The sequence below is a fragment of the Triturus cristatus genome, chromosome 6 (genome assembly GCF_964204655.1).
Source record: "Triturus cristatus chromosome 6, aTriCri1.1, whole genome shotgun sequence".
NCBI lineage: Eukaryota > Metazoa > Chordata > Amphibia > Caudata > Salamandridae > Triturus > Triturus cristatus.
The window spans coordinates 1,694,820,362-1,694,841,494 of NC_140589.1; the positions used below are offsets into that span (position 1 = coordinate 1,694,820,362).

The 21,133-nt window shown below is 44.7% G+C and overlaps 1 protein-coding gene across 2 annotated transcripts in view; it reads right to left on the bottom strand.

Moving 5' to 3' along the window:
* Positions 1-21,133, bottom strand: part of PTPN14 (protein tyrosine phosphatase non-receptor type 14) — a 375,359-nt gene that overhangs the window by 257,604 nt on the left and 96,622 nt on the right. The window contains exons 1-2 of one of the 2 annotated variants that reach the window (XM_085612915.1): positions 15,966-16,171; positions 13,122-13,435 (exon numbers count right to left, since the gene is read on the bottom strand). In XM_085612915.1, the coding sequence (XP_085469041.1) occupies positions 13,122-13,298 (177 nt within the window). In that variant the 5' untranslated portion in view covers positions 13,299-13,435; positions 15,966-16,171. Of the gene's footprint in view, positions 1-13,121; positions 13,436-15,965; positions 16,172-21,133 lie in introns of those variants that run through there. The other variant, XM_085612914.1, reaches the window with a different exon arrangement.

A 21,133-nucleotide genomic window follows, 5' to 3' on the forward strand; every position in this document is an offset into this window, starting at 1 on the left:
CTGCATCAAAGAGCAAAGCAGAATTACTGAAAAAACTCCAATTACTCTGGCGTAATTGAAATTCTGCCCAAGCCTAGCACGAAGAAAGATGACATGCTTTTTCTCAGCAGAAACTCGTCTTTTTTTCCATTGACACCCTTAAATAGACGGATCTTTTGAAATACTACTCTTGGCCACTAAGTTCCCAACTCCCCAGGAAATCAGAAGGGCCATCAGGACCTACGCAAGACCCCAGCAGAAATTTCAAGGTGAAGAGTCACAGATTGACATTTAAGGAGTATGGCCGAAGGTCGTTTGCTCTATTAATGAAACAATTGAGATTGGCCAATAGTAAGACTGTGATCCAAGAGGTTAGTGACAGCCAGTGAGTGTGACTGTAATCGACGTGGGGGATTCACAGCATACAAGTGAGACCAATATCTGAGACTCACTTCTGATAAATAACTCTGTGCCCCAAGATAGAAGACTCACACTCAGACATTAATATGACTGGCTTAGTGACCCGTTCTTTTATAGTCTCTGTGCAAACTCCTGTTTGCACAGAGATCAAAATTACAAGTTTTGTGGTAATTACCACATCCCCCACAATTTCCCCCAGTAAATTTCAGCTCGGAAAATCTGCAAAATTTTACTTGAAGATAATGATTGGTAAATAATAGTACATGTGGATTATGGTGTGCCAAGCCCCAACATCTATACTTCATGGTCTATTTTAGAGAGCAAAACGTGTAATAAGCGCTACATATTGCACTTGTTGAATTCCTATACTCATTTTGAAGCAGTGTGATAATTTACACATCCGTCTACTAGTAATGTTGGCCTCAGTGAGTGACATTGTTAAACTCACACTGTGATCCAAGAAAAGAGAGGTACCCAGGGTGAGGCAGGCAAAAAAAAACAAGTGATCGCGAAAGCTTTCGCTAATGTAAAATAAAAAAAACACGCCCGCGAGTGGTGTGCGCGCGCCACTGCGAGCCATGTGTGTTTTCAATTATCGCGCCCGTGTCTGGGCACGATAATTGAAAACATATGAGCTTTGGTGCGCGTAACAGACACCAATAGGCTATGAGCAGAGCAATGCGCCCGCCTTTGGCCTATTGCGTGCTCTGTTAAAAAAAAAAAACACACATGCAAAGCCCAATAGCGGAACCCAAAAGGAAAAGCACATGCACGAGCGTGTGCGATTCCGGGTCTGTTTCTAAACCCCCTGCAAGAGGGCTCGCCTGCGCGAGCAGTGCTGCGCACTGCATCGCGAGGGGCGAGCCCTAAAAATGAAACAAACAACTGACTGTTCAAAATTCACCACTCCTACCATTAGGAACACCAGAGTAATGGAATCACAACTTACGTTCTTGGGATACAATGGCGGGGTCCTAGACAAATCTAATATGGGTTTGAAAAGTCTCTTCTTTTTCTACAACTTAGAGTCCTCCATATTGATGTCCTTTGTACTAAGATACCCCGTGGGTGATGGTCTACGCGTTTCAAACTCCTAATTCCTTTACGGGTTCTCTTCAGAACAAGAGCTGGGTGAGTTCTGATGAACTAATTAGGTATATTAATTTCTTGCAGCTTGGGGCGTTGCTGGAAGAGCAAATAAGGAGATCTTTATGCCTCTCAAGGATGCCAGGCATTAGGACATTGGAACTTTACTCATTTGGGAGTTTCTGGAGGCAGATAGGAAGTGTTAGGTTATGTTAAGTGATATTTGTAGAGCGCACTGACACCAAGGGTTTCCTGGCGCTAAGTGGTACACGGAGGCTCCACACTGTCAATAACACGGAATAAAGTTTATTGAAAAAAAGAGGTTTGCCTCGCCCGGACATTCACAAGGAAACTACGTTGTGACCAAGAAAGATATTATCACAGTCACCTCAGAGGACCGCCGTCCCCTGTATCGGCCTCCAAAAACTCCCAAATTAGTAATAAAGGAACCTGGGGCCATATTTATTTAGTAAAATGTCTCTCTTACACAAGTAAAATTGTGTTTGAGTCATGCAGCTACCTACTGTTGTCTTGAGTTCAAACTTTCTAAAAGTGGCATTTTCAGAATTGTGACTTAAGATCCGACTTTACCATTAAAGAGGATTTTAAATTACAATTACTTTGAGTGTAAACAGCATTTCTCCATTCTGCACCCAATTCGAAGTTATCACTTTTTAAAAGTAATTAGGTAACCCAGTGTTAGTCAATGGGAGACATTGGCCTTACAAAAGTGAAAAACGACTTAAGCAGTTTTTCAATGTAGAGACATGTAAAGCTTAAGCACATGTTCTACTTTTCCAATACAATGCACCCTGCCCTTCTACCTTAGGGGTGACTTATAAGTAATAAAATGGAAGATTTAGACCTGACAAAATGTGTACCTTGAAGGTCAAAATGGCATTTAAAACTGCACAACATGCTGCAGTGGCAAGCCTGATACATGTTTTAAAGTGCTACTTTAGTGGATGGCACAATACCACTACCAGCAAATTTGAACGCCCTGGGGACAGATAGTACCATTTACTAGGGACTTACAAATAAATTAAATGTGCCAATTAGGTGTACGCCAATTTTACCATATTTCATGGCGAGAGCACAAGCCCTTTAGCACTGGTTACAGAGGCATTCATAAAATGGTGGCCACAGAATTGTGATTTATCACCACCATCCATGCTTCTGTACATCTTCCAGAAGGACCCTCAAGGACGGCCACAAATCATAGTCCCACTGGGTCCACCTCTCCACCAGTTGTCCAGTGCTGTGAAAATTGTTATTCAGCAGCATTAAAATCTCTCTCTTCAAAATGGAGGAAAATAATAAACCTCCATTATACGCCAATCACATTTTACAAAAAAATGCTAAATACGATTGATGGGTTTTGCAATTTTCTGATGTACGATATTAAACAGCACAGATGTGCAACAGTCTTAAACCTTTTAAGGCTGTTTGCTAATGTTTTAAAAATACTTGCATTTAAAAACTAGTTAACAGATTAACACCAGACCAAACTATGCACGCTTTCTGAGTCAACTGTTACTTTAATGCCAAGTTTGGTGTAAATAAATTCAGTAGACTTTGCTGTAGACACAAGCAACCTTTGATATGGGTGCTAAAAATTGGAAAATATCGTTTTGCATAACCCCCACTTTTATCCTTTTATCTCTGCCTAAGACAACATTTCACAAGAAGTTACAGACTAAACTTTGTCCGCCAAATTCCATACATACCTGTTCACTGTGCCAAAAGGTGTACCATACCTATACACTGTAAAAAAGTATATTATATACTTTTTACACTGCGTAGTTATGTGTATGTATCTATAGATATATACACCCACACGGATACACATGTATATAAATAACAATAGGATACATCGATCATCAGGTAGTTTGGGTTCTCGGTTGTCTCCTATGCAGATGACACCCAGTTGGTGGTGTCCGTCTCAAACAATGTGGAGGAGAGAGCCAACCGTTTCAACGGCTGCATGTTGCAAGTCAACCACCCTCACCTCCTCCACCATTGCTGGCCCACACCTCCCCATCATGTCTTTTTTTTGTTACTTTAGTTTTGGAGGTGCTAGCAGTTGCAATTAGCTGCGATAATGTGCATTTGCTACAGCTTCGACTAAGTTTGGTCCAAGACTGGATGGTAAATAAAAATGTAAAAACAATTGACTGCATCATGATGCATGCGTGTATATAAGTTGTCACGCGATGCAGTCGTAGCAAAACGGGTAGGTGTGCATGTGTGATGATGCATATGTACTAACACAACATTGAGATTTTCTTTTTGCCAATGTTGCACAGCATTGACAAACCCAATAGGGTGACACAGCGTACTTTATTTACTGTTCTAAAATGGTAGACAGCCATTTTAAAACAGAAAATTAAAGTAAGTGAACGACAATGTGTTATCACAAAAAAGGAAGTGATTGCCTTCATTGCACACCGTAGCGGTGAGGCCCTTGGGAAAAAATATGTATTTATTTATTTATTTAAATTTAGCAATGGGGACCTGGACATGGAGTGTCGAGAAGGGGACTATACAAAGAGCATGTGGTGGGGCAGAGGAACAAATGGGGAGACAGCAAGGAAGCACACGAACTCTCATGAAGTGCTGAAAAGAAGAAAAAAAAAAAGATTCCCCTGAAGTCAGCAGATGGGGGGATATAACTCATCCAATCACAACACAGCGAGAAAAAATCTGCTAGACAGAAAACAATTTAAAATAGGGAGGACAGCTTTGGAATCAAAAGTAGACACCAGATATGGACAACAAAGCCATCCAATCAGGAGAACAGGGCTGAACCAAAGCCTACTCTAAGTATATGTTCTATATTGGAAACCACAGGTCTGTACAACAGCTAGTGCTGTCCGCAGGTGAGACCTCAATAAGGGGTGTGGACTCTGAAGTTCTTTTCTGAAGTGTATAAACAACAACTGGCACAGTGAAAGAGAGCAGTTACCCAGACAATCTTCTAGGCCAAGCTTCAGATATAGTTCTCTGGAAGTACCCAGCAGACTTTTTACCAGCCTGAAATTTTGAATGCTCTATTTCGGCAAGGCAACATTTTTTTTAAAGACCGTGTTGTACTATGGTGGAGTTTAAAGAAATAGTGCAGCAAAGATCTGACATCTGGGATTTCTAAACTCATAACCATACCAAACTGTTTGATACAAATTGCTCGCAGACAAGAAATTACCTTTTTCAGAGGATGTTATCTGTGAAGAGTACTTAACCTAAATCGGTAGTAGACGACAATATTCACAGTGCCTCTACGATGCACCCGTGATTTATCAAGGTCCAAGATTATACCCTTATAGGAGCATCTAAGCCTGTTGGACTATATACGACAATTACTTTTTATATGAATGGAGGTACTATTCTTTGTTTTGGAACTTACACTTCACAACATGTCAGTCTTTCTCAATTACATGTGACCCAATATCTGAAGTGATAAGTTATATATCACTTATTATTAAGCTTCTGGAAATATCTTTCCCCATATAAGCATGAAAAAGTCCAAGGTTGAACGAAACACATGTCAGCTGAATCATCTGTAATTTGTCATCACTGGACCAACTGTATTTAGTGTTTGATTGTGTCAAGAAAAAGCAAAAATTGACTTATCACTTCATATGAATTATGGACAAATGTTACTCAATGGCTGTTTTCTAATTCATCAGGGTGCCCAGTTCACAAGTTTACTTAATTACAAGTATAACGAGTGCGCCATTATTTCTCTTGATAACCAGTAGCGGCTTGTGACATTTGAAAGAGGTGGGGCATACGGGCATAAGACAAACAATTTTGACTGACTGATTAGATCTATATTAGAGTCATGTTTTTGAACCTTCAAAGCCAAATTGACATTTAAAACGCCTTGTAAGGTCAGTCACGAAAATAACAAATTAATGAATGCAGCACTGGCATACAGTATCTGGAATTCTACTGTTGAATCTTTAGCACACAACGGATTTTTAAAAATATCATTGCTAATGTCGATTATGAAAGATGGGAGTGAGAGGCACTAGCACAGAAATCTATATAAAAAGAAGAAAGCCAATGCTTGTTTAGAGTGGAATGGGACGGAGATGCTTGCCACCAATGCAGAAGGAAGCCCCTCCTGTTTGTTTAGCGTGCCAGCTATAACGAGGTTTGGTAGCCCCCTCCTTCTCGTTCCTGGCCCCTCATTATTGGAACCAGCTACCTTGATCTATCCGAGCATGCTCCGACTTTGCCATGTTCAAAAAAACTCTTGAAAACATGGCTATTTATTCAGCAAGTCCTCATTTCCAGGCTGCGCCTACACTGCAAAGGCACCTAGAGATCCCTCTGGGGAGGATTCGTGCACCTAACAAATTGGATAAATAAATAACGAGTCCAAGGCGGTGCTTGCTGCCTGGCGTTGTCCGGCACCCGAGTCGCGCCACTCAGTGGCTCTGACCGCCTGCTAATGCCCGCCGCTCTGCAGTGTGTACTACATGTCACCCAAAGTGCGGCCAGGGGCTCGGACACCGTGCCCTGGGGGAAGTCACCGTCTGTGCCAGGGTAAACTGAGCAGACACAGGAGACTCTGGGTATCATAAAATGTGCCCCCGAAGGAGCTCGGCCTTCGAGGACACAGATTAGGCCAGGGCCCTCCTGCCTTGATTTACACGCAGATTCGTCTGGCCCGCCAAAAGCTCTGAACCAGGAATTCTGGAGCTATGGAAGCAGAGCACCAGTCCGAAGTTCACCCACTTCACCAAATGATGTAATCTCCCTGTGACCCAATTATATCATCTAGCCGCATCGGGAGACCCGCGCCACTTCAAGATGTCCCTGTTAAGCCTAAACGGAGAGGCCTTTTATTCTGAGGGGGACATTTTAGTTCACTTTAAGTTCAGTTTTTGGTGGAGGAAAGGCCTCTGCCTCCACATGTCCTTCTGTACATCTTTTGTTTACAGAGAAGGGGATAAAAAGTAGTGAATAGGTCATTGGCCAAGTTGATGCACTCACGTAAAACTGTACTCTGTGAACTTGTTTTTACAACAAAAGCTTTTCTAAGGGTTGTTTATTTTACACGCCGCAGCGGTTATGTTTCTGATGTAACAATGTTACTACTGATATCGTACAAGATTAGTGCCACCTCCCTCTCTCTCTGAACACCTACACAGCAGCACAGCAGCACAGACTGCACACTGACCCTATGCCGTGCCCTCAGAGCCAATACAGCGTCACTTGTGAAGGATCAGAATGGAAAAAGTTATTAGCCGTTATCGGCACCCGTTCTTGGTCCAGCATTGCATTTACCTGGGGCGGTCAGCAAGGAGGAAAGGGGATATCCATTCTCGCCTGCTCAGGCTAGCACTGCTGCCAGGCGCTCTCCCGAGTCTCGACTCCAGGCAGTCCATAGGGGTTCACTGCACAGGAGCACAGAATCCCAACCCCTATGCCAGTCCAGACGCTGCTCTCATGCTGGTAATACTAGTACCAGCATGGGAGAAGCGCCGAGATTGGTGCGAGCAGGCAGGTTTTGCGCTCACGCTGGGACTGGGTGCCTGGGTCTGTTCTCCACCTGGCTCTGCAACACAACTCTTGTTGGAGAGATCTAAGTGCGCACATCAGTTTGGCCGTGCAAACACAGATGGCCAAACCAACACGCGCACTTGCAGTGCCCAAACTTCCTCCTCCCCCTGCTGCAGCTGTTGTCCATCACTCAGGATGGCCTCATCCCAACTGAAGATGCTCAGTTGAATCGGCGGCAGTCTGCAGGACGAAGAATAAAACGGCAGTAAAATTGTTTTATCATCATTTTATTTTTCATGCTTGAATTTGCACTCCTCCGTCCTAACAGAGGAGCCGCTGTTGTTGATAACCTAAAATGGCAACATAAGTGGTGGCTCAGGGGTGGGGTGGTGGAGCCCTCCATGAAAAAGGGCAAAGGGGCTACTTTTTGAACATGTACTCTTTTCAGCCCAAAAAGCCACAAAAGCCACAGCATGTAACAAAGCATGCTTGTGCATTAGTAGCGATGCTTATATGTTCATGTGTTGCAGACTACCATTCTAAGATGGCCGCTGTGTGCACAAAGGTGTATGCATGATTCAAAACGTATGGTGATTATTTTGTGGGGGGAGGGATTAGTCTACCATTCCAACATGGCTCATGGTTATGTCGGAATGGTAAACTAAAAATAAACAAGCATTGGTAAAGCCGGCAGGCCTGCTTCTGTATATTTTGGTGTGGTATGTAAGCTTTCTTTTCTCGTGGTTTTTGCAAACCTGTATTGCTGTGGAAGCTGTAAGGCCCTCGTCAATAAAAAAAATTAAAAATGGTTAAAACCAAAAACTGTTTTTAGTCTCACCTGGTAGGTCGCTCCCCCGCCGCACAGCGCCGCCTGTGTGTCTGCCGCTGCTGCTGCTGAGTTAGGTTGGTTTCACGGTATTGCCTGTACTGCTTGTTCTTGTTGTGCCCGTAACTGCTCTTTCTCTGCCCTCCCCCCGCCGCCTGTACTTGCTCTGTGCCCGCTTATTGCCTCTGCTCCCCTCGCTGCCCCGCGTCTGTGCCCGTATATTCCCTCTGTTCACCTCGCTGCCCTGCGTCTCTGTGCCCGTTTATTGCTTCTGTTCCCCTTGCTGCCCCACGTCTGTGCCCCTTTATTGCCTCTGTTCCCCTCGCTGCCCCGTGTCTCTGTGCCCGTTTATTACCTCTGTTCCCCTCGCTGCCCCATATTTCCTTAACCTCCTTGCCTTCTGTATCTTCGTTGCCCCCTTACTTGTGCCTTTTTGCCTTCTGTACCCTACGTCGTCGCTCCGCTCCCGCCGCTGCCTCCCCTGCGACCCCTCCCCCCTGACTGCCCATTCGCTGCCCCCACCTCCCAGCTGCTCCTCCCTCCCACCTCCCCATATATGCCGGCCGCTGTTCAGCCACGCCGCTGGCGCGCCTAAGGCAAGCCCGTCTGCGCCCATCCGCACCTGGACCCCTGATCGCCGCCACTACGATGCCAGCACCCTGCACGCTCTCAACCCCGGACGGACCCACACCTGCTTCAGGGCCGCCCCGAAACGCACACACGGCCCTTTCACCTTCCGGTACTGCAGCTACAACAGCCTCAGAACCGACGAACCACCGGCCAAACAAGACCCCAACCACCTCCAATGCTTACTTCTGAACACCCGCTCCGCACGCAAACACGCCGTTGAGCTCTGGGACCTCCTCAACACAACATCCCCGGACGTCGCCTTCCTGACAGAGACCTGGATGAACAACTCCTCAGCATCAGACATCGCCATAGCCATCCCAAACGGCTACAAGATCACCCGCAGAGACCGCACCAACGGAGGCGGAGGAGGAATCGCCATCGTCCACAAGAACAGCATCAGGGTCTCGACTAGCACCGACGACACTCTCAGCACCGCCGAATTTCCAGATCCGTACAGACCCCAACTCCACGCTTAGAGGCACCCTCGTCTACCGACCCCCAGACCCCGCCCCCAGTTCAGCGACTCCACCGCCGACTTCAGCAGCACGCACGACCTGACCTCCACCAACTACATCCTCCTCGGAGACCTGAACTTTCACCTTGAGAACAACAACGACAGCAACTCGACAACCCTGATCGATAACCTCGCCAACCTTGGACTGAGGCAACTCGTCACCAAGCCCACCCACTCCTCCTGCTGCACGCTCGACCCCATCTTCACCTCAAGCCCGCACGTCTCCTTCAACCACACCACTGAACTCCCCTGGACCGACCACCGCTGCATCCACTTCACCTTCCAGAAACCCACCACACACCATCCCACCCAACAGATCCCCTGCTGGAGCAAAATCACCGAAGATCAACTTCACACAAACCTCGCTCTCACCCCACCCACCGAACCCTCCAACTCCGACGACGCTGCCCTCAGCCTCCCACGCTGGATTGAGGACTGCGCCAACACCCTCGCCCCGCTGAAGAAAACCCTCCACAGACACCAGCAAGAGGGCCAGCTGGTTCACCCCAGAACTCCTAGCCTCCAAGTAAGCCTGCCGGAAGCTAGAGAAGAAAGAGCACAGCGAGCAGACCCCGGACAGCCTCGCAGCACACAAGGACGCCATCCGCAACCACCACCACCTCATCAAGGCTGCCAAGAGGACATCCTTCAAAGACCGCCTCGACCACAACGCACACGACAGCAAGAAGCTCTTCAACATCGTGAAGGAACTCTCCAACCCCAACACCACCGCCGTCTCAAGCCCTGTGCGACTCCCTTGCCACTTTCTTCCACCGCAAGATAGCAGACATCCATGACAGCTTCCACACCCAGACAGCCCCAACATATAGAAACACAATAGACTCTCCTCACATTATCGACTATGACCCCCTGCTAGCCTGGGCCAGCGTGAGCATCGATCACACATCAAGACCATGAGCACAATCCACTCCGGCTCTCCGTCAGACCCATTCCCGCACCACGTCTTCAACAAAGCAAGCAGCTCCATCGCACTCCACCTGCGCAACGTCATCAACCTCTCCCTCGAGACCGCGACCTTCCCAGAGAGCTGGAAACCAGCAGAAATAAACGCTCTTTTCAAAAAACCCAAGGCAGACCCAAGAGACCTCAAGAACTTCTGGCCCATCTCTCTGCCACCGTTCCCGGCCAAGGTCATTGAGAAGATCATCAACAGACAGCTAACCCAATACCTAGAAGAAAACAGAATCCTGGACCCTTCTCAGTCAGGGTTCCGTAGCAACCACAGCACCGAGACCGCCCTCATCGCCACCACCGAAGACATCAGGACCCTACTGGACAACGGTGAGACCGCAGCTCTCATCCTCCTAGACCTCTCCGCCACCTTCGACACTGCCTGCCACCGCACACTACGCGCATGACTCCACGCCGCAGGGATCCGAGACAAGGCTCTGGAATGGACCACATCCTTCCTCTCAGGCAGAACCCAGAGCGTCCGCCTCCCCCCATTCCGATCCGAAGCCTCTGAGATCATCTGCGGCGTACCCCAGGGCTCCTCCCTCAGCCCGACATTGTTCAACATCTACATGGCCCCACTTGCACATGTCGCCAGACAGCACGACCTCAACATAATCTCCTATGCCGACGACACTCAGCTGATCCTCTCCCTTACCAAGGACCCCATCACCACCAAAACCAACCTCCACGAAGGAATGAAGGCTGTCGCCGACTGGATGAGGGCCAGCCGTCTGAAGCTGAACTCGGACAAGACGAAGGTCCTCATCCTCGGCTCCAACCCCTCAGCCTGGGACGACTGCTGGTGGCCGACGGCACTGGGGACAGCCCCGACACCCACAGACCACGCACGTAACCTGGGAATCATCCTAGACTCAACGCTCTCAATGACAAAGCAAGTCAACGCCGTCTCCTCCTCCTGCTTCAACACCCTCCGCATGCTCCGCAAAATCTACAAATGAATCCCAACAGACACAAGAAAGACAGTCACCCAGGCCCTCGTCAGCAGCAGACTCAACTACGGAAACGTCCTCTACGTGGGAGCCCCGACCAAGCTCATCAAACAACTACAACGCATCCAAAACGCCTCGGCACGACTGATCCTCGACATACCACGCCACAGTCTCATCACCCCCCACCTCAGAAACCTGCACTGGCTCCCCGTCAACAAGAGGATATCCTTCAAGCTCCTCATCCACGAACACAAGGCACTCCACAAGACCGGCCCTGCCTACCTCAACAGTCGACTCTCCTTCTACATCCCCAACCGCCAGCTACGATCCGCCGACCTCGCACTTGCCACCGTTCCGTGCATTCGAAGAACTACCACCGGCGGGAGAGCCTTCTCCCACCTCGCTGCCAAAACATGGAACACCCTACCACTGAGCCTACAACAGACCCAAGACCTGCTGACCTTCAGGAGAACACTCAAGACCTGGCTTTTCGATCAGTAGCAGCCCCCCCAGCGCCTTGAGACCCTCGCGGGTATGTAGTGTGCTTTACAAATGCATTGATTGATTGAAAAAGCACATATTGCCATACGCTAGCGCGGGTGAAGTTTGCAGAAGGTTCTGTGGTGCTGTACAAAAGTACACTTGAAAGTTGTCGTGAACTTATTTATGTGCGGTGCTTTGAGGTCGAGAGATCACCCACTCCCTAGTTGGACGATCAAAATCACCCAATTTGTACAAATAATTGGTTTCCCCAACACACGCTAATCTCAACATGTATTACATAAATAACAGATATCAACCATTCTTGTCCTTCTTTGTGTTTTTAGGTTTATTCTCATATGTTCTTGTTTAGTTCTTTTTTCAACCTCTTTTTAGTCAACACGTGTTTCGTCGCCCATGGCAAGTGGCCGCGACTTCCTCAGGGCTAAAAGATACAAGCATATGTATTTGCTACTAGAACATGATCGTTTTTTTCCTAACAATTTGAAGTATAGAAGACATATGTGTCTATATCAATCTTCCTTTTCATTTAGGTGACTTTGTGTGTGGCAACCCATGCACATTGATTGTCATACAGTAGCGGATATACAAAGCGAAGAAAGTTATATTCCCCAGGAACAATTTGCATCCCAATTATTGTGAACATTTTTTGTTATTTGGTCAATCTTATCTTCGGTTGTTTTTCATCTATATCATAACTATTGGACAGCCGGCTTAGTTTAGACATTTGTATTGACATCTTTGAATTAATTTCTATTCACTTCATTTAGCTTTTTATTTTTTGTATTTTAAATTTGTCTTTGAAATATGCTCCTTTGATGAGATCAATGGCGTGTAGTGGACGTAAACAAATGGAAATGACACAGTAACCGACCAACAGATGTATATTATTAATATAATCTATATTATACACATAATTTCTGTAAAATCAAAAGGGGTTAGCTATCACTAGATCTAAATATAAAATGGACGAAGCACATTGCGGTGAAGCAAGCAGCCCAATAATACTTGGCAGCTACAAAAAAAAAAAAAACTTAAATATAATTTTAAAAAATAATGCAAGATAGAGTGGGCAGAAGAACACTAATAAGGAAAGGTAAATTTAGAGAGCAGTGCTAGAATAACCTTCAACTAAAAAAGAAAAGTAAGAATTTAATGCCATTGTGTGAGTGGACTTCTTTTTTTGGTGAAGTCCTCCACATTTGCGAAATGATCCAAAATTGGCCGTGGTACAAACCACAATTCATCTCTAATTTTAAAGTTAAAGGTTTGAATGTGAGCATGTACAATATCAAAAAAGTGCTTAGCACTTGTGGTGCAACCCCTTTGCCACCTAAATTGTCAAACTTTCTGTTGCCGGACATGAGTTTTATAAATAGCTGTAGAGAAAGAATATGATAAAACGAGGGAACTCACAGGAAAATCTCAGTTGAAATAACAGGATGATGACAATGTAACTGTTTGAATTAAACGTCATTCAAAACAATCCAAAATCTCCCAAACTTTGTGGAAATATGAAATAAAGGCCTTTTATTTAAACAAATCTTTAAGCTGCATGTAAGAATCTGTGAGGGGAAGAAGGTATGTAGGCTTGCGCGAATTCCTCCCTTGCACCCATGACCTGGCAACCATCTTCAACAGATTGAACAACAGCAACATCAACATGTTAGACTGCTATAAGGATGCACACAACAAGACTTCGATAAACCCTCTCAGCGGCCATCCTTACCTCTCGCAGCTCCAACCTCTGGGCCACAGCCTCCAGGCACTCCTGCCCTGTGCTCTCCAGCAACAGCGTCCACTCGATGCTGCTATTGTCCAGCAACCGGATCCGGGTCACAAAACAGTTTTTGTTGAGGACATTGTAACGCTTCGCCCTTCGGAATTTTGGCAATTTTAGAGGCATGGTTGTGAGACCGTAGGAGCTTCCCAAGTCACTCCTTGGTCTTCCTCCAGAGGTGCTTAGGGCTGATCACGCCTCCAGCTTCTCCACTCCTAATAAAGGGGCAATTGTCCATGTCTTTTTCAGTATCATCCTGCTTCCTGGAATTTGCAAATGAAAAGTATGGTTAGAAAACTTAGAGCTAACATGCAGGATCCCTACCAGGTCTTTGAAGCATAGTTTAAGACGCATGATTTCAGATTCTCTGATACTTCCATCACTCATTATATTGTTTCAAAGGTTCTATGTACAATGCACTGTTGCCATATGCTTAGCTAGCACGAGATCATATTCAATAAATGATATTAAACATATCTATATAAAAACACACATATATATATATATATGTATTTATTTATTCTCTCTCTCTCATATATAATACAACTTAAAGAGGCACTGTTCGGTTTCAATTACAGAGCCTGACCGATTAGGCCATGCTTTTAAAGTGTCTATTTTGGTTTTTAATTCAATAATAAAAGGTATTAAAAAAAAGCAATTCAAGAGGGTATTATCCAGTCAAACTGTCTAGTCAGGATCAAGTGGGAAAGATAGGTAATTTGAAAAAATACTTCATTTAAAACATAAAATGACATACGAACGTTAAACAGCAGAAGTATTTATGTACCAATGCATTTGTGGAAATGCGCTACTATGCAATTAAAACCAAAAATGTAACTAGAGATAAAAAAAATTAAAAAAAATGTTGTTTAACTCAAAGCAAAGCTGGGGCCTACGCATTTTTGTCTAAGATGTGAGACAAAACTATTTCATGATGAGATGTTTTCCAACAGTCAAATATGCACAAACAAGGACTCCACGAGCGAAACTATGCACAATTTAACACATACAAATGCGTTAGAGGCTAACATTTGGTGGCAGCAAAAACGCATCCAATCACTTTTCACATTTACTATAAACAGCTGAATCTACTGAACCTTCAGTTATTTCAAATGAATCCAATTTAATATGTAAGCAGCATATTTTGCTCATGTAATTGCTGGATAGCTCGCTGAATCTATTTGATGCTTGATTTGACAAATCCATGTTTTGACCATGGATGGAGGCACACACATCCATCCGTAAATACATCAGTAAATTCAAAACAAATGTATTTGCGACCAGGACAACAATATACAGGGACTGAATGTCAGTAGCATAAAGTTGTGAATAAGAAGTAGATGTAATATAATGTGTCGTGGATGCCTGAAAGCATTCGGAGGTTTGCTTTTACAATGTCAGATGGTCCCCGTACATGATTTTTGAAAATCTTAGCCTGGTAAATTATAAATAAAAACTTTATTAACAACCATATCTCTCTGACACCGACTGAACCAGGCTGTAAACAAAGACATCTTCAGGTTAACCACATTCTCTCTACATGCTGTAGAACACCTTAATCACATTGAAAAACATACATCAGTACAGTACCTTCAGAACAAAAGGAGCCCACCTTTGCATCAGAATTATAGAACACCTTAATCACACTGAAAAACATACATCAGTACAGTACCTTCAGAACAAAAGGAGCCCACCTTTGCATCAGAATTATAGAACACCTTAATCACACTGAAAAACATACATCAGTACAGTACCTTCAGGACAAAAGGAGCCCACCTTTGCATCAGAATTATAGAACACCTTAATCACACTGAAAAACATACATCAGTACAGTACCTTCAGAACAAAAGGAGCCCACCTTTGCATCAGAATTATAGAACACCTTAATCACACTGAAAAACATACATCAGTACAGTACCTTCAGGACAAAAGGAGCCCACCTTTGCATCAGAATTATAGAACACCTTAATCACACTGAAAAACATACATCAGTACAGTACCTTCAGAACAAAAGGAGCCCACCTTTGCATCAGAATTATAAAAATAACACACCAGTCTATAACATCCTTCACTAGCTTCCAGACAACTGCTGCACAAAATTCCAGGCTATGCCTGGCGCACGAGGCTTAGGGCAACAGAGGCCTTTTTCTGTTGCCTCCTGCCAACCTCAGAAATGTTCAAGACAAAAGGCCTTCGGAGCCTAAAAATGATACCTTTTTTGTACCTAAGTTTTGAACCCCAATTCTCAAAACCAATATTCGTGAAACTTTATTTCCGAATTGTGTTCTTACAAATGAAGTTGATTCTGCAACTATTGTGGGATTTCTACACACACATGTTTATGGGAGGGTGATGGGTCCGCAGGCTCTCCTGGGCGGGATGTGCTGCAAAATGAGGTTGAAACCCACATAACTCTTTCGGGGAGAGAGTTCCTGCAGGTAGTTTGACGAGAAGCAAAGAAACACAACAAAGTATTAAAGGACAAGACTGCGTACTATTCTAACTCCAGTTCCTGAACCCTGGGGAAAGAGTTGCCCAAAAACACAGTAACAGTGCACGTGCGTGAAATGCGATCACGTGCTCAGGAGAGGTGGTAGGGTGTGGGGGGAGGCGGATGGTAGGGGTTTCAACACAAACCTGTCATGGCGTCTTGGTTCTTAAGGGATCAACAAGTAACTCTTCCTTGGGGCAGTATGAACGGAGCGAAGGGCGGTATTTACTACATCTCCCATACCTTCCTGACACCCAGGTTGATGCTGCCCCCACCCCAAATCATTTCTCCTCCAGACTAACCGTGCTGCAGTCGTTATCGCGTTTTAAGTCGACAGAGAAGGGCAGAGCAGACACAATCCCATCGTCTCGTCTTGCGCTGAACACTTGACCTACATCTGGGAACACGTTTTTAGCCAAGCTCTCCGTGAACCTGGGAGGGTTGGTTCCTTTAAAACCGTCTGCTTCCAAGCTGGGAGCGTCCCTCTGACCTCACCTGCATTTCAGACTAGTGCCAGGTACAGCGTGTTTACCCAAGGTGGAAGAGATAAGCAGGCGGTCTGAGCTAAATATTCGGCATTCTCATGCAAAACAATATCGTCCTGTAAACCAGGATTTGCATCAACGTCCACAAATGGCTTCGATTTTACGCTGTTAAGGGACGCACAGGCGTGATTAATGGAACGCATGTGCAATTAAGTCTCCGGCGCTTCCAATTGCATAATTAAAGGGCGAGGTAGCACCAACACATTCCAACTTCAAAATGGGAATATTTTGACGGGGGGATATATGTATTTAAGATTACAGAAAAGACTAAAACACAACCGGGAAGGGCACTGGGTTCGGGCTCCGGGGCTGTGCAGGGTGGTAGATTTTCTGTCCACGCCCCACACCTGGGCACATGGCTGAGTAGGGAGCGCTGCTCTGGTGCAAGGGCTGGAATGCTGGAAAGAGTCCAGGGGAAGCCGGTGAGCACGACTGACACAGCGATGGCGAGTCCTTTCTCACCAACAAAGGCCATCGAATAAAGTACCTTTTAATATACAGTTATCGTGATAACTTAGATTATCAGAACATTTTACACAAGTGCTATTGCACAATAAAGATGAAGTCATCTTTTCTGAAATGTGTGTAGAAGCTAGTTAAGCCACTAAAACACAATACAATGCGCTTAATTGTGGACAGCTAATCCTGCCCTATTCTTAGCGAGAGCAGGTTTGGAATTCCAAAGACGAGCATCGACAGAGCAAGCCATTTGGGGTTAAATATATATCTATATTCACTTAAAAAACCATAGGTTTCACACATGTTATAGTTAGGTGAACATTTCACTCGTAAAAAACCAATGAAATTCCCCCGTTATAGTTAGTTGAGATAACTATAACTCGCGCGCCCGCAATCCTCTGTTCATGACGTCACATATTACATCACTCATGACATGGTCAGTGGCATCACTGATGACATCATCCTTGTGATAGAGTGGCGGTCGCCCGAGTTATAGTTATCTCAACTAACTATAACGTGGGAATTTCATTGGTTTTTTACGAGTGAAATGTCCACTTAACTATAACATGTGTGAAACCTATGGGTTTTTTAAGTGAATTTGCAAGGTTTTTTAAATGCTAATTCCTAACTATAACGTGTGTGAAACCTATGGTTTTTTCAGTGAATTTGTAAGGTTTTTTAAATGCTAAGTTATGTATTTATTATTATATTTTTTTATATATTTATTTTACAATAAACTACGCGTTAAGTTTTTTTTTTTTTATGGTTTTTCACCATGCGCACACGGTGCGCGCACAGTGCGCGCACCCCGCGATTTTTTTCAAAAAAATTAAAATGTTTTTTTCTGCCTTTGGGGTCCTTCAGGGACCCCCTGACAAAGGCTAGGGGGTCAGGAACTCTCTACCCTGCCCCATTTTCACGTTCGCCACCTTCCTTTTTCACTCAAAACAAACAAAATGGCGGGCGACACTTCCTGATTTCGACTGATTCGAACGTTGACTGACATGTAACCACCAATCAAAATTACGCTCGCGCACGTTAGGGTGCGTGCACGGCTATAGATATTTATGTACTTTAACTGCAATTTGCTCAGGAACTACTGAACAGATTGACTCCATATATGGAAAAGGCACATCCCTGACCTGAGGACTACCTCTTTGCCAAATTTCAAGTAATTCTGTTCAGCCGTTCGGGCTGTACCTTCGACTAAAGGTCCTATGGGAAAATGCGTTTTGGGACCCCCCCTTTTTTCTCAGCCCCCGCTTGACGAATCCCCCCGAGACTTTCAGGGTAGGAGCTGAGTGGAGCGCCCCACTAGTTTTGAAAATCAACCGGCGCCAAAGTTGTTCAAAATAGAATTTTGAGATTTCCTATGGGAACACGGTCCTAACTGTAACTATCTACTGGCGACCGGCAGTAGTAATATATATATATATATATATATATATATATATATATATATATATATATATATATATATATATATATATATATATATATATATATATATATATATATATATATATATATATATATATATATATATATATATATATATATATATATATATATATATATATATATATATATATACACACACACATACATATATATTACCTACTGGCGGTCGCCAGTAGGTAGTTATAGTTAGGACCCCTTTTCCATAGGAAAACCTCAACATTCTATTTTGAATAACTCTGGCGCCGGTCGACGAATCCTCGCGAATTTCTCAAAATAGGTGGGGCGCTACGCTCCGCTCCTACCCTGAAAGTCTCGGGGGGATTCGTCAAGCGGGGGCTGAGATAAAAGGGGGGTCCCAAAACGCGTTTTTCCCATGCATTTTTCCATAGGACCTTTAGAACGAGCTACAGCCCGAACGGCTGAACAGAATTACTAGAAATTTGGCAGAGAGGTAGTCCTCAGGTCAAGGAAGTGCCTTTTGTAGGTTTGGTGTAAATCTGTTCAGTAGATCCTGAGAAAATAGCCTTTAAATCAATATATATCTGTGGAAGCTTACGGTGCGCTTACCGTGCGCTTACGGTAAGCTTACGGTACGCATACGGTGGCGTGCGCGAGCGCGATTCTGATTGGCTGTTAGATCTTAGTAAACATTCGAATCGGTCGAAACCAGGAAGCGGCGGCCGCCATTTTCTCTCTCGAACTGTCAGGGGGGTGAATAAAAAAGGTGGATAATGTGAAAAGGGGGCAGGCTCGACAGTTCCTGACCCCCTAGCCTTGGTCAGGGGGTCCCAGAAGGACCCTCAAGGGCAAAAATAAAAAAAAAATATTTTTCGAAAAATCGCCATATGCGCGTAGCGTACGCGCACGGCGACCTGCGGAATTACGCGTACCGTGCGAGCACGGAAAAATTTTTTTTGCGAAAAGGGAAGCTTAAAAAAAAATAAAAAAAATTGTGAGGTAAGGTTGGCTCTTATAAGAGCCGTTGGGTTCATACAGGGATGGAGGAAAGAAAGAATGGGAGTATTATGAGCGTCTACAAACATGCTGGTCTATCTTATTGTTAATAAGGGGAAGACTGACCTCCCCAAAAACAATAAGACCACCACATTTTGTACACCTCATTTCAACACTCGCAAATCGAGGGTTGATGTCCAAAGGAAAAGAAGAAGGTGATGCTCCAACAACCGAAGGAGGGCTCAGCTGAGCTGCCGATGATGTACTCGGCTGAGCATCTGAGGCTGGGCTCTGGTGACTTACTGAAGAGTTTTCTCCAGTATGTTGAGCAAAGGTCCTTGGGTGTTTGTCCTGAAGGTGTCTCATCATAGAGTGATTTCCAAAGGAATATTTCCTACTTGGATTTCCTCTTGATAAAACACGATCACAAAGTATGCAAGTGACCTTTGGAGCATTGACCTTTTTCTCCCCCTCTGGAAAAGTGAAATACTCCCATACAAAAGAAGTCTTTTGTTTCCTCCTTCTCTGGATCATGGTGGTGCTGCTGGCCTCACTCTCAGAAGAGGTGTGCTGTTCTGCCATTGTATCCCAATGTCAATCCAGCTCCTGCTCCTAGAGAATCACAAGCAGAAATGAGGGGAATGGGTGTGGTGTGGGAAGAATCTGGAACTGAAAGTAGTATCAACCAATGAAAAGTGTTCTTTCAAGCAGTAAAGAGGGGAAGGGGTGTGGTGTGGGAAGTTTCTGGAAGTGAAAGTAATTTCAACCAATAAAAAGTGTTCTTTGTAAGTCACATGACCTACCGTGCGCGCACGTGACGCTTACGGTGCGCTTACGCAGCGCTTACGTCACTTTCGCGCATGCGCATTACACGCCCCTGCGTAACCGCGACGTTGCTTCCGGGTGTACGCGTACGGCACGCACGTATCACGTATCGCGCATGCGCATTACACGCCCCTGCGTAACCGCGACGTTGCTTCCGGGTGTACGCGTACGGCACGCACGTATCACGTACCGCGCATGCGCATTACACGCCCCTGCGTAACCGCGACGTTGCTTCCGGGTATACGCGTACAGCACGCACGTATCACGTAGGCGCGCTGCACTAATTACGTCCAGAGCGCGTAGCGTCAGCTTACCGTACGCGTATTTTACAAGCGCGTAGCGTCAGCTTACCGTACGCGCACGGAAAAAAATGCATAAAAAAAAACCTTTCGATAATGCAGGATATAGTACATAAATTATTTAAAAAATTGCATTAAATTATAATAAAGTTATAAAATCGAAATAAAAAACCACTATCCACATTGACCCCACCCCCTGTGCTTTTGGTGGCGTTAAGTGGGCGCGCACGCCACGAATGGCGTAAAGTAACTTAGCATTTAAAAAACCTTGCAAATTCACTGAAAAAACCATAGGTTTCACACACGTTATAGTTAGGAATTAGCATTTAAAAAACCTTGCAAATTCACTGAAAAAACCATGGGTTTCACACACGTTATAGTTAGGAATTAGCATTTAAAAAACCTTAGAAATTCAGTGAAAAAACCATAGGTTTCACACACGTTATAGTTAGGAATTAGCATTTAAAAAACCTTAGAAATTCAGTGAAAAAACCATAGGTTTCACACATGTTATAGTTAGCTGGACATTTTACTCGTAAAAAACCAATGAAATTGCCCCGTTATAGTTAGTTCAGCTAACTATAACTCGCGCGCCCGCAATGCACTGCTGATGACGTCACATATTACATCACTCATGACATGGTCAGTGACATCACTCATGACATCACTGATGACATCTCAAATGACATCACTGATGACATCACTGATGACATCATCCTTGTGATAGAGTGGCAGACCTCCTCTTCCCCTAATATAACCTTTGACACACACATTCAAAAATAGAGACTAAAATTTTCAAAACAATGGACATACCAATACCAGTTACAACAACCTCTTCAGTAATTCTAAGATCCACATACACATCCACTCATTCACCAACAGTCCAATACAGTCACTCATAGATGTACTCACTCATCATATGTACTC